Below are 12,899 nucleotides of genomic sequence, written 5' to 3'. Positions count from 1 at the left end.
GTTTTACGTAGTGCACTTTACGGTAAAACTGACAAGTTCACATTATTCGGTGGGTCAATAGTATTAAAGGGGTTATCTGACCAAAGAGCAGCACCCGCATTCTATGATGGCTGCGTCTCCAGTCTCGGCAAGCTTGGTTTCCGGGACCGGAGATGTGACTGAACGCTACACCCCTCGTGACATCATGCCACGCCCAATCATGTCTATGGGAGGAGGTGTGACGCCCCACCCATAAAAATGAATTGAGGGGCGTGGCGTGATATCACGAGGGGGTGTGGCATTACACCACGTCTCTAGTCCCGGAAACAAAGCTTGCCGAGACTGGAGACGCAGCCCCGCATAGAATGCGGGTGCTGCACGGAGATCGTGGGGGGTCCCACCGGTGGGCCCCCCATGATCAGACATCTAATCCCCTATCCTTTGGATAGGGGATAAGATGTCTGGACGGATAACCCCTTTAATACGATACCTATCTTTACATATGCCTTTCTATTATTGTACTGCTATTTTTTTTTTTTTTTTTTAAACAAAAAAAAAACAAAAAACATTTTGTAAAACTAGGTTTAAAATTGTCCCCTTCTTACTGCCTAACTTTCTTATACTGGGCTGTATGAGAGCTCATGTTTTGCGCCGTCATCTTTACTACAACTTGGTACCACTTTTGCACGTATGTAACTTTTTTTGGTTTTAATTAAAAAATTTTGGGATGTGATGTTACCAAAAAGCAACAAATTTTGAACTTTGGTATTTTTTTTTCCATTTAAACTTATCAGCGTATGTTTATTTTATATATTTCAATACTTTGAATATTTCCACATGCAGCGATACAAAATATATATATATATAAAAAATGTATTAGTAAAATGGAAAAAAGGGCGATTTTATTGAGGGAGGGGCTTATTCACTTTTTATTTTCTTTTACATTTTTTTAACTCTTCATATGGGACTATTTATAGCAATCTATTGCTAACAGTAGTCTGCTTGTTACAATCACAGTGTAGGGCAGTTTTTCCCAACCAGGGTGCCTCCAGATGTTGCAGAACTACAACTCCTAGCATGACTGGACAGCCTTTGGCTGTCCAGGCATGCTGGGAGTTGTAGTTTTGCAAAACCTGGAGGTAGCCTGGTTGGGAAACACTGGTGTAGGGAGACATACACGTGAGTACCAGGGCACAGTGACATACATGTATGTTTCGTGTCCTCTGGGTTTAAAGTTTCTTGATACGCCCTCCAGTTCTGAGATATGAGGGTTTATAATTTGTTTGACAATTTAGGGAATTAGACAGATGTGCGTGAACTCAATTTTAATAATCGGACTGAATATTAGGTAATGGGTGGAATTATACAGTTAAGGGTGTGACTGGTGAGGGGCACGTATGCCTCATATACACTCCCTGACTCATTACACTTCTGCCCATCACCGGATTGTCTTTTAATTCAACCATACTAACTATGCAACCACAGCATTCACAAAAAAATATATAATAATAATAAATAAAATTAAAAACTAAAAAGGTTAGGCACCAAGAGACATTTTTTGGTGTACCGTTCTTGAATTTATTCAGTTCTGCGCCATATTACAGAGTAGCCAATGCAAAAGTCAATAAAATAAAATATTTCACTGCAACTACTTACTTCACGGCTGCAAAGTAAAAGGTTCCGAGCCATGCACTGGACGTCAGCACATGGACTGTGACCATCACTTTCCCATACTGCTTAAAAGTCTTTTTAAACCTCTGCACAAGACCTATGGACTTGTCTTGTAAAGGATCTGTGTCATCTACATTAACAGGCACATCAGCTGCAGAGCTGGTCTGGTCACTCTTCACAGGATTACTGGTAGCAGGAGAAGGAATCTGGTGGCCTCCTTTATCTTGTGATGAATCATATTTAGGGGCTGAATGGAAGCACTGATTTTGTCCATGAAGTATTAAAACCTGGCATCCAGTCCTTGGCGAGATCAGGCATCTTTGCTGTTGTCTACATGCTTGTGAGGTTAAAGTGGAAATGGATTTTATACTGGAATAACATCTAAGATAAAAAGTCCTCAGCGTGTACATGATGACATCAAGCCTATGTGGAAAAGAAAGGAAAATGTACAGATAAAAGCCAACACGTGCAGCTTGAAGAAAGACATGGTGGTATCCCTCAGGGCAGTAAAAGGAACAATCACGGAAGGAACACATAGTACATATTCTACTGCTAAATAGTAAGAAAATAGTACCACTAATCCATTAATTTACCTGTACAAAGATATTAGAGTATTGTGGTTAATAAAAAAAAAAAAATAATAATAATAAATAAATCTGATAAGTCACGCAGAGACCCCCAGTGATCTCTGGATCTATCTAGGGGAGGCTTTCGTCTTATTAAAGTAGACGGACCCCAATATAAGTCTATGAAGGACGAATTCTGCAATCAGATCGACTGGACACAGGGCCAGGGAGGGAACTTTGTTTTTCCCAGCTATATCTGGAGATCAGTGGGGGTCTTTGTACTGAGATCCTAACTAATAATACTTCTGTCAAATGTTTTTTTTTTTTTAACTACAGTAATGCTTTAAAAGGGGTACTCTGCTGCTCAGCGTTTGGAACAAACTGTTCAGAACGCTGGAGCCGAGAGCTTGTGACGTCACGCCCCCTCCCATAGACTTGCATTGAGGGGGTGGGGCGTGGCATCATGGGGGCGGGGCTATGACGTTACGAGCTCCCGGCTCCAGCGTTCGGAACAGTTTGTTCCAAACGTTGAGCAGCAGAGTACCCCTTTAAAGCCAAAGTAATGCTATGCAAATTAATGGGAGTAATGTTATTTGCATGATAAAACTGTGTGTTGGAGGCGGCTAGAGGTACAGCGATGATATTATGTGGGACAGTATATTTTGGGGAGCAATGTCATTTGCATGAGACTGTATGCTGGAAGTTTTACTGGGAGGCAAAAAGGTCTACCAGAGGAAGGTCCCACTTCTGGACAATGACCTGAAAGAATCTAAGCTTACACTCAACTCATCTTGATCTACATTTTTGATCCCTTCAGATGAATGGTTGTCAGAGACTAAGTAAATTTCTGCCCTTTTTTTTTATATTTTTTTTGTTGATAACTGCTTAGAGACTGTTTTATACTCCCTTAATGTCACAGAAGAACCACTGCTGCCATAAAGTCCATGTAAACCTGTTATTAACCCCTTAAGGACCGGGGGGGGTTTCAGTTTTTGCATTTTCATTTTTTCCTCCTTACCTTTAAAAAATCATAACTCTCAATTTTGCACCCAAAAATCCATATGATGGCTTATTTTTTGAGCAACCAATTCTACTTTGTAATGTAATTTTACCCAAAAATCTACGGCGAAACGGAAAAAAAAAAATCGTTGTGAGACAAAATTGAAAAAAAAACAAAAAAAAAAACAAAAACGCTATTTTGTAACATTTGGGGCCTTCCGTTTCTACACAGTAAATTTTTCGGTAAAAATTATGCCTTCTCTTTACTCTATACGTCCATACGATTAAAATGATATCCTACTTATATAGGTTTGATTTTGTTGTACTTCTGGAAAAAATCATAACTACATGCAGGAAAATGTATATGTTTAAAATTGTCATCTTCTGACCCCTATAACTTTATTTTTCTGCGTACGGGGTGGTATGAGGGCTCATTTTTTGCGCCGTGATTTGAAGTTTTTAGCGGTGCCATTTTTGTATTGATCGGACTTATTGATAGCTTTTTATTCATTTTTTCATGATTTAAAAAGTGACCAAAAATACACAATTTTGGACTTTGAATTTTTTTGCACGTACGCCATTGACCGTGCGGTTTAATTAATGATATATTTTTATAATTCGGACATTTCCGCACACGGCGATACTACATGTTTATTTTTATTTACACTTTTTTTTTATGGGAAAAGGGGGGCGCTTCAAACTTTTATTAGGGAAGGGGTTAAATGATCTTTATTCACTTTTTTTTTTGCAATGTTATAGCTCCCATAGGGGACTATAACACTGCACACACTGATCTTTTACATTGTTCAATGGTTTCTCATAGGAAACCATTGATCAATGATTATGCCACTTGACTGCTCATGCCTAGATCTCAGGCACTGAGCAGTCATTCGGCGATCGGACACCAGGAGGCAAGGTAAGGGACCCTTCTGCTGTGTCTGAGCTGTTCGGGATGCCGCGATTTCACCGCGGACATCCCAAACAGCCCCCTGAACTAACCGGCATCGTTTTACTTTCACTTTAGACGCGGCGTTCAACTTTGCGCACGTCTAAAGGGTTAGTCATTTCGCTATTAGCCAGTGGTCCCGGCCGTGGCTATGACAGGTTAAAGGAGAACTCCGCTGAAACTTTTTATCCATCCATTGTGCCTGGGCTGAAAAAAGTTAAATAACAGACTCCACCACTTCCACTGTTCCCCTGGTGCATTGATATCGGTCTTCTGTCTTTGGGCCAGTCTTCTTCCACAGTCTGGAGCACAACGTGTCACACTGCAGTCAGCTTATCGTCGACCGCAGCAATGTCCCGCTTAGCTGGTAATATGCTGAGTGCAGTGTCATGTAACAGGCCTGGGTCCCACTTTCTACCTGCTGCTCGGGAGGGGGCAGAGGAAGGCAAGTTAAAGATTTTATTCGGCAGTCTGGGGACATTACTGGTAAAAAGTTTACCACCAGAAAAGCCCCTTTAACCCCTTAACGAAACAGGACGTAAAGGTACGTCCTGGTGAGGTGGTACTTATCGCACCAAGATATACATTTACGTCCTGCACATGATCGCGAGCAACAGGGTGGTGCTCGCATCATGCAAGGCAGGTCCCGGCTGCTATCAGCCAGGGACCCGCTGGAAATGGCCGACATGAGCGATTGCGCTTATGTCCGCCATTAACCCCTGTATTGATCACGGCATCTGCGGCACTGCGGTCAGAAAAATGGATAATCAGATCGCCCGCATCGCTGCCACAGGGATCCGATCATCCAGCATGGCGGCCGGAGGTCCCCTTACCTTCCTCTGTCCATCTCCCAGGGTCTTCTTCTCTGGTCTGAGATCGAGCAGACCAGAGCAGATCATCGCCGATAAAACTGATCAGTGCTATGCCCTATGCATAGCACTGAACAGTATTGGCAATCAAGTGATTGCTATAAATAGTCACCTATGGGGAAATAAAAAGTGTAAAAAAAAAGTTTTTTTTTTAAAAAGGGAAAAAATAAAAAAGGAAAAAAAATTGAAAAATCCCCTCCCCCAATAAAAATGTAAATTGCCCCTTTTTCCCCCATTTTACCCCCAAAAAGTGTAAAAAAATAAAACATATTTGGTATAGCCGGGTACGTAAATGTCCTAACGATCAAATATAATGTTAATGGTCCTTTACGGTGAGCGGCGTAAACGTATATAAAAATAAAAAATCCAAAAATGAGTATTATGATTTACTGATAATTCTGTTTTCTTGAATCATCACATCAGCACCACACGAGATTGCCCCCAATGATCCTAAAGGAACAGGAAGCACAAAGAGGTTAGAAGGCCCCTCCCCAGACAAACCATCAGTGTTTACAAATTACTAAGTAGTATCAGGGATGTGGAAATTATATAGCCCGACGCCCGGGACATGCAGTTTTGAGCACCGGGCAGGTGGATTCTTCCAGCATTTAGCCCGGCTTCGGGCAAGCAGCGCTAAATGCCGGAAGAATTTTAAATGTGTGTGCAGCGTGTGTATTGTACCTGCGGCCTCCTTCCTGAAGCGGTGTGCACTATCCGTGACGTTATAGGAAGCGCAGGACGCCGGGACGCATAGGCAGCGGCGTGACGCTGACGTCCCGTGCGGCGCCTGGGATGACGTCACTTGACGTGCTCATCGTGCATTCCCCGGCCCGCGCATTGTGCATCGCGCATCCCCTGGCCCGCGCATCCCCTGGCCCGCGCATCGCGCATCCCCCGGCCCGCGCATCGCGCATCCCCCGGCAAGGTCCTGCGATCTTTACAGGCAGCAGTAAGTGTAAAACGTCCATAGAGATATTTTTAAGGGGGTATAATTGTTTAAATAGGAACCCTACCTAGGTGATCATGTATATCTGGGGGCCTGTACATCAATTGGGAACCCCTATCTCTTTATCAGGTGGGGCTCCAGCTGTTGGAAAACTACAACTCCCAGCATGCCCAGACAGCCATTGGCTGTCCGAGCATGCAGGGAGTTGTAGTTTTGCAACAGCTGGAGGCTTCCTGGTTGGAGAAACAGCGGTATACTGTCTGCACAGTGTTTCCCAACCAGGTGGTGCCTCCAGCAGTTGCAAAACTACAACTCCCAGCATGCTCGGACAGCCAATGGCTGTCTGGGCATGCTGGGAGTTGTAGTTTTGCAACAGCTAGAGGCTCCCTGGTTGGAGAAACAGCGGTATACTGGCTGCACAGAGTGTCACAGCTCACTCCCCCACTGTGACACACAGGTCCCAGCACATAGAAGATGCCCCATTATCCTTATGTGCGGGCGGTGAAAATTTTATAAATAAAATTACCATTATTCAGTATGAACAGGTAAACCGCCCTGCCCTAGGGGTCATATATATCTGGGGACCTGTACACCTATTGGGAACCCCTATCTCATCATCAGGTGGGGCTCCCCACAGGGATTTGGAATTCCTATCGCCCGAGGCCCGACAAACAGTTTTGGGCGCCGAGCAGGTGAAATTGTCCGGCCCTTAGCCCGGCTTCGGGCAAGCAGGGCCGGACCTGACAAGTGCGGTGGCGATCTGCAGTCTGTATGGAGCGGGCTCGGGATTCCTGGCCGCTCCATACTCTGCAGCCCCCGGCTGTTTTCAGTAGCCGGGGGCCGCCGCTAATAGCCAGCATGCGGTGATCGCCACGGCTGGCTATTAACCCTTTAGATCACCGCTGTCAAAGCTGACAGCGGCATCTAAAGGGAGATGTGAATGCTCCCTGGTGGGCTAGTGGGGTGGATCGCCCCCCCCCCCCCCCCCGCAGCGCGATCGCAGGGGGGAGATCCACTATAGAGGTAGCCGGAGGACTTACCTCTGCTTCCTCCTGTCCCGGCTCTGTCATTGATAAATCCTGGCTGGACCAGGCTCTATCAATGGACCACAGAGCACACAGATTAATAGAGTTCAATAGAATCTATTCATCTGTATGAGGAATCTAATGATTCCTCCTATAAGTGTAATAAAGTGTAAAAAAAAAAAAAAAAAAAAAAAAAGTTTTAATAAAAGTTTGAAAGACACATTAACCCAGTGGTCTTCAAACTGTGCCCCTCCAGATGTTACAAAACTACAATTCCCAGCATGCCAGGACTGTCCGGGCATGCTGGGAGTTGTAGTTTTGCAACATCTGGAGGGCCACAGTTTGAAGACCGCTGCATTAACCCCTTCCATGTTAAAAGTTCAAATCACCCCCTTTTCCTATATACAAACATGCAAACATAATAAAAATAAACATATTTGGTATCGCTTTGTGCGTAATTGTACAACCTATTAAAATATAACATTATGTATCCCGTACGGTAAATGTAATAAAAATACCAAACCACAGACTTGCAATTTTTATAATATCCCATAAAAAAAAGTTAAAAAGCGATTAAAAAGTCAGATCAATACCAAGATGGGACCGATACAGAAAACAGATTATGGCGCAAAACATGAGCCCTCATACAGCCTGGTATGCGGGAAAAAAAAAATAAAGCTACAGGGGTTAAAAAATGGCAATTAAAAAAATTAGAAAACGTTCAGAATTAGTAAAACATGACGTAAACGATACAAATCTGGTATCGCTATAATCAGGCGCCTAAAGTATAAAACTAACATGTTACCTCAACCACAAGGTAAATGGCGCAGAAAAGAAAACCACCAAATCTGCAAAATTATCTTTTACTATTTCAATATCACTTCCCTTAATATATATATATTTTTTGGTTCAGAGAATATGTTATTGAAAAATTAAAAGGTATCATTATAGTAGGTAATTATGGCTATTATAGGGCGAGGAGGAAAAAATTAGAGCGTAAAAGCGAAAATTGGCCCGGACAAGTAGATCGTCATGAGGGACAAGTAGATTTTGCTCCATTTTAGTCCCGTGGACAAGTAGTTTTTTATAAAATTTCCACACCCCTGAGTATATATATCTTTATATATATCATATACATACACAACTTAGGGAGGGATTAAAAGGGTGCTGATGTGATGATTCAAGCAAAACAGAATTATTGATAAGTCATAATTCCCATTTTTCACCTCATCACCACATCAGCACCACATGAGACATACCAGAGAAACGACATATAGGGAGGGACTACCACTTGCAGCACTTTCCCGAAATCTTGAGACAAGGCTACATTCAGTTAGTAACGTTTAAAGAAGGTGTGAGGGGTAGACAAAGTCACTGCTCTGCAAAAATCTGCTCTAATGAGGCAGAAGACTTATCAGCCCAGGAGACCGCCATCACTTTGGTTGAATGAGCCTTGAGATGTTCCGGAACTTGACTTCCTTATCTTCTATAGGCTTCAGAAATAGTTGACTTCACCCATCTGGCAATTGAGGCTTTAGAAGCTTTTTTTCCCTTTGTTAGGGCCCTGGAACTGAACAAAGATTTAAGTCTTTCCTTCAATCTTTGGTTTGATATAAGTAAAAGGATAATAGTTCTTCTCACATCCAAGGAATGAAAAACTTCCTCTTTTTTTGGAGAACTACAAAAGGTAGGTATAATGATGTCTTGGGACCTGTGGAAGTCTGATACTAATTTCGGTAAGAAAGCTGGATTTAGTTTCAGAATAATTCTGTCTTCAAGTATAAGTAAATAAGGTTCTTTAATAGATAATGCTTGAATCTCACTCACCCGTCTTGCTGACATGATGGCTGTCAAGAAGACCACTTTCCAGGTAAGGAATTTCAAGGAAGAAATTAGAAGTGGTTCAAAGGGTTCTTTAATAAGACTTGTAAGGACTAAATTTAGATCCCAAGGTGCCGAGAGGTTAGTTATTCTGGGTTTTAATCTTGCCACTGCATTTAAGAATCTCTTTATCAATTTATGGTCTGTAACACCCGAGTCAGCAAAGCATCACAAAGCTGCTGTTTGTACTTTTAATGCACTGATGGCTAAACCTTTGTCAAGTCCGTCTTGAAGAAAATCAAGGATTTGAAAGATATTAGGGTTTGAGGGATACTGAGGACTGGAATCCCACCAAGAGACATTTCTTCCCATAAATGGCAGAGGTTGTAGATTTCTTTTTTTTTTTTTTTAACAGGGTATCAATGACTTTATGTGAGAGAACTTTCTGACTTAGGATTGACCGCTCAAAAGCCAGGCTGTGAACTGCAGATTTGTTAGACCCTTGAAGAATATTGGGCCCTGCAACAGGAGATCTTCTCTTAGGGAAAGAGGATATGGATGATCCACAGAGTTTTTGAACAAGGATGAACCACCCCCTTTTGGGCCACTTTGGAGCTATGAATATGGCTTTCTCCACACGAATTTTATGCAGAGTCTTGCTGATCAGAGGCAATGGAGGAAATGCATAAGCTGTCTTGAAGTTCCAACTTTGTTGAAGAGCATCTACTCTTGAGGTCGCCAGGAAATAGTGAAAATAAATTGTTTACCTACCGATTTTTCCAAGTGGAGAAAAGATCCACTTCTAGTAATCCCCACTTCCAGACCTGCTCCTGAAATACTTGAGGATTGAGTTCCCATTCTCCTGGACTGATCTGGTGACAGCTTAGGTAATCTGCCTGGACATTTTTGCTTACTTTGAGATGTATAGCAGAAATTGACAATATCCTGTCTTTTGCCCAAAAAAAAAGATTTTTTTCTGTCAGCACTTGCAGGAATATGTGCCTTGTTCCCCCTTAGTGGTTTAAAAAAAGCTATAGTGGTAGCGTGGTCGGTGTAAATCTTCACATGATGTCTCTGAATGAGATGTTCTGATGCCTTCAAAGCTTTGAACACAGCTTTCAGTTCCTGAAAATTGGAAGAACAAAGGAATGCACGAGGTCATGGAATCTAACTGGGACACTGCATTTCTGATGGTAGTTACAGTCATGGCCGTAAATGTTGGCACCCCTGAAATTTTTCAAGAAAAAACTAAGATCTTGCAACGCTTGTGGCTGCTATATTACAATTTAAAAGTGAAGAAGAGGCATCCCAATTATTGCTACGTAATCCTTACTTCTTCCTAATTTTGAAGCATCCTCAAATGGGAGGGATGTCTTTTCGACTACTTTAGCCACCTTAATATCTATATTAGGGGCTTCATTCTACAAATCCGTGTTCTCACTATTGAATGGGAACCTTGCTCTAAATTCTTTAGCGATCATAAGTCTTCTATCAGGATCTTTCCATTCATCCAAGATTAAACTTTCAAGATTCTCATGAATAGTGAACACACTAGGTTTTGTAGGCTTTAACCCCTTAAGGACCAGGCCATTTTATACCTTAAGGACCGGAGCGTTTTTTGCAATTCTGACCACTGTCACTTTAAACATTAATAACTCTGGAATGCTTTTAGTTATCATTCTGATTCCGAGATTGTTTTTTCGTGACATATTCTACTTTAACTTAGTGGTAAAATTTTATGGTAACTTGCATCCTTTCTTGGTGAAAAATCCCAAAATTTGATGAAAAAAATGAAAATTTTGCATTTTTCTAACTTTGAAGCTCTCTGCTTGTAAGGAAAATGGATATTCAAAATATATTTTTTTTGGGTTCACATATACAATATGTCTACTTTATGTTTGCATCATAAAATTTATGAGTTTTTACTTTTGGAAGACACCATAGGGCTTCAAAGTTCAGTAGCAATTTTGAAATTTTTCACAAAATTTTCAAACTCACTATTTTTCAGGGACCAGTTCAGTTTTGAAGTGGATTTGAAGGGTCTTCATATTAGAAATACCCCATAAAACACCCCATTATGAAAACTACACCCCCTAAAGTATTCAAAAAAACATTCAGTAAGTGTATTAACCCTTTAGGTGTTTCACAGGAATAGCAGCAAAGTGAAGGAGAAAATTCAAAATCTTCATTTTTTACACTCGCATGTTCTTGTAGACCCAATTTTTGAATTTTTGCAAGGGATAAAAAGGAAAAAATTTTTACTTGTATTTGAAACCCAATTTCTCTCGAGTAAGCACATACCTCATATGTCTATGTTAATTGTTCGGCGGGCGCAGTAGAGGGCTCAGAAGGGAAGGAGCGACAAATGGTTTTTGGGGGGCATGCCGCATTTAGGAAGCCCCTATGGTGCCAGGACAGCAAAAAAAAAACACATGGCATACCATTTTGGAAACTAGACCCCTCAGGGAACTTAACAAGGGGTAAAGTGAACCTTAATACCCTACAGGTGATTCACGACTTTTGCATATGTAAAAAAAATATATATTTTTTTTACCTAAAATGCTTGGTTTCCCAAAAATTTTACATTTTTAAAAAGGGTAATAGCAGAAAATACCCCCCAAAATTTGAAGCCCAATTTCTCCCGATACAGAAAACACCCCATATGGGGGTGAAAAGTGCTCTGCTGGCGCACTACAGGTCTCAGAAGAGAAGGAGTCACATTTGGCTTTTTGAAAGCAAATTTTGCTCTGGGGGCATGCCGCATTTAGGAAGCCCCTATGGTGCCAGAACAGCAAAAAAAAAACACATGGCATACCATTTTGGAAACTAGACCCCTCGGGGAACGTAACAAGGGGTAACGTGAACCTTAATGCCCTACAGGTGTTTCACGACTTTTGCATATGTAAAAAAAAAAAATTATTTTTTACCTAAAATGCTTGTTTTCCCAAAAATTTTACATTTTTTAAAAGGGTAATAGCAGAAAATACCCCCCAAAATTTGAAGCCCAATTTCTCCCGAGTACGGCGATACCCCATATGTGGCCCTAAACTGTTGCCTTGAAATACGACAGGGCTCCAAAGTGAGAGCGCCATGCGCATTTGAGGCCTAAATTAGGGACTTGCATAGGGGTGGACATAGGGGTATTCTACGCCAGTGATTCCCAAACAGGGGGCCTCCAGCTGTTGTAAAACTCCCAGCATGCCTGGACAGTCAACGGCTATCTGGCAATACTGGGAGTAGTTGTTTTGCAACAGCTGGAGGCTCCGTTTTGGAAACAGTGGCGTACCAGACGTTTTTCATTTTTATTGGGGAGGGGGGTTGTATAGGGGTATGTGTAGTGTTTTTTACTTTTTATTTTATTTTGTGTTAGTGTAGTGTAGTGTTTTTAGGGTACAGTCGCACGGGCGGGGGTTCACAGTAGTTTCTCGCTGGCAGTTTGAGCTACGGCAGAAAATTTGACGCAGCTCAAACTTGCAGCCGGATACTTACTGTAATCCTCCGCCCATGTGAGTGTACCCTGTACGTTCACATTGGGGGGGGGGGAACATCCAGCTGTTGCAAAACTACAACTCCCAGCATGTACAGTCTATCAGTGCATGCTGGGAGTTGTAGTTTTGCAACCGCTGGAGGCTCCGTTCTGGAAACAGTGGCGTACCAGACGTTTTTTATTTTTATTGGGGAGGGGGGCTGTGTAGGGGTATGTGTATATGTAGTGTTTTTTACTTTTTATTTTATTTTGTGTTAGTGTAGTGTAGTGTTTTTAGGGTACAGTCACACGGGCGGGGGGTTCACAGTAGTTTCTCGCTGGCAGTATGAGCTGCGGCAGAAATTTTGCCGCACCTCAAACTTGCAGCCGGATACTAACTGTAATCCTCCGCCCATGTGAGTGTACCCTGTACGTTCACATTGGGGGGGGGAACATCCAGCTGTTGCAAAACTACAACTCCCAGCATGTACGGTCTATCAGTGCATGCTGGGAGTTGTAGTTTTGCAACAGCTGGAGGCACACTGGTTGTGAAACACCGAGTTTGGTAACAAACTCAGTGTTTTGCAACCAGTGTGCCTTCAGCTGTTGCA

At 42.1% G+C, this 12,899-nt stretch overlaps 1 protein-coding gene across 3 annotated transcripts in view; it reads right to left on the bottom strand.

Moving 5' to 3' along the window:
- FAM210A (family with sequence similarity 210 member A) overlaps positions 1 to 12,899 on the bottom strand; it is a 68,811-nt gene that overhangs the window by 36,403 nt on the left and 19,509 nt on the right. For all 3 annotated transcript variants that reach the window (XM_056521500.1, XM_056521502.1, XM_056521501.1), the window contains exon 3: positions 1,636 to 2,073. In XM_056521500.1, the coding sequence (XP_056377475.1) occupies positions 1,636 to 2,060 (425 nt within the window). In that variant the 5' untranslated portion in view covers positions 2,061 to 2,073. The remainder of the gene's footprint in view (positions 1 to 1,635; positions 2,074 to 12,899) is intronic.

This window comes from Hyla sarda, chromosome 5 (assembly GCF_029499605.1).
Source record: "Hyla sarda isolate aHylSar1 chromosome 5, aHylSar1.hap1, whole genome shotgun sequence".
NCBI classification, from domain to species: Eukaryota; Metazoa; Chordata; class Amphibia; order Anura; family Hylidae; genus Hyla; species Hyla sarda.
This window is presented reverse-complemented; position numbering and strand designations above follow the sequence as displayed.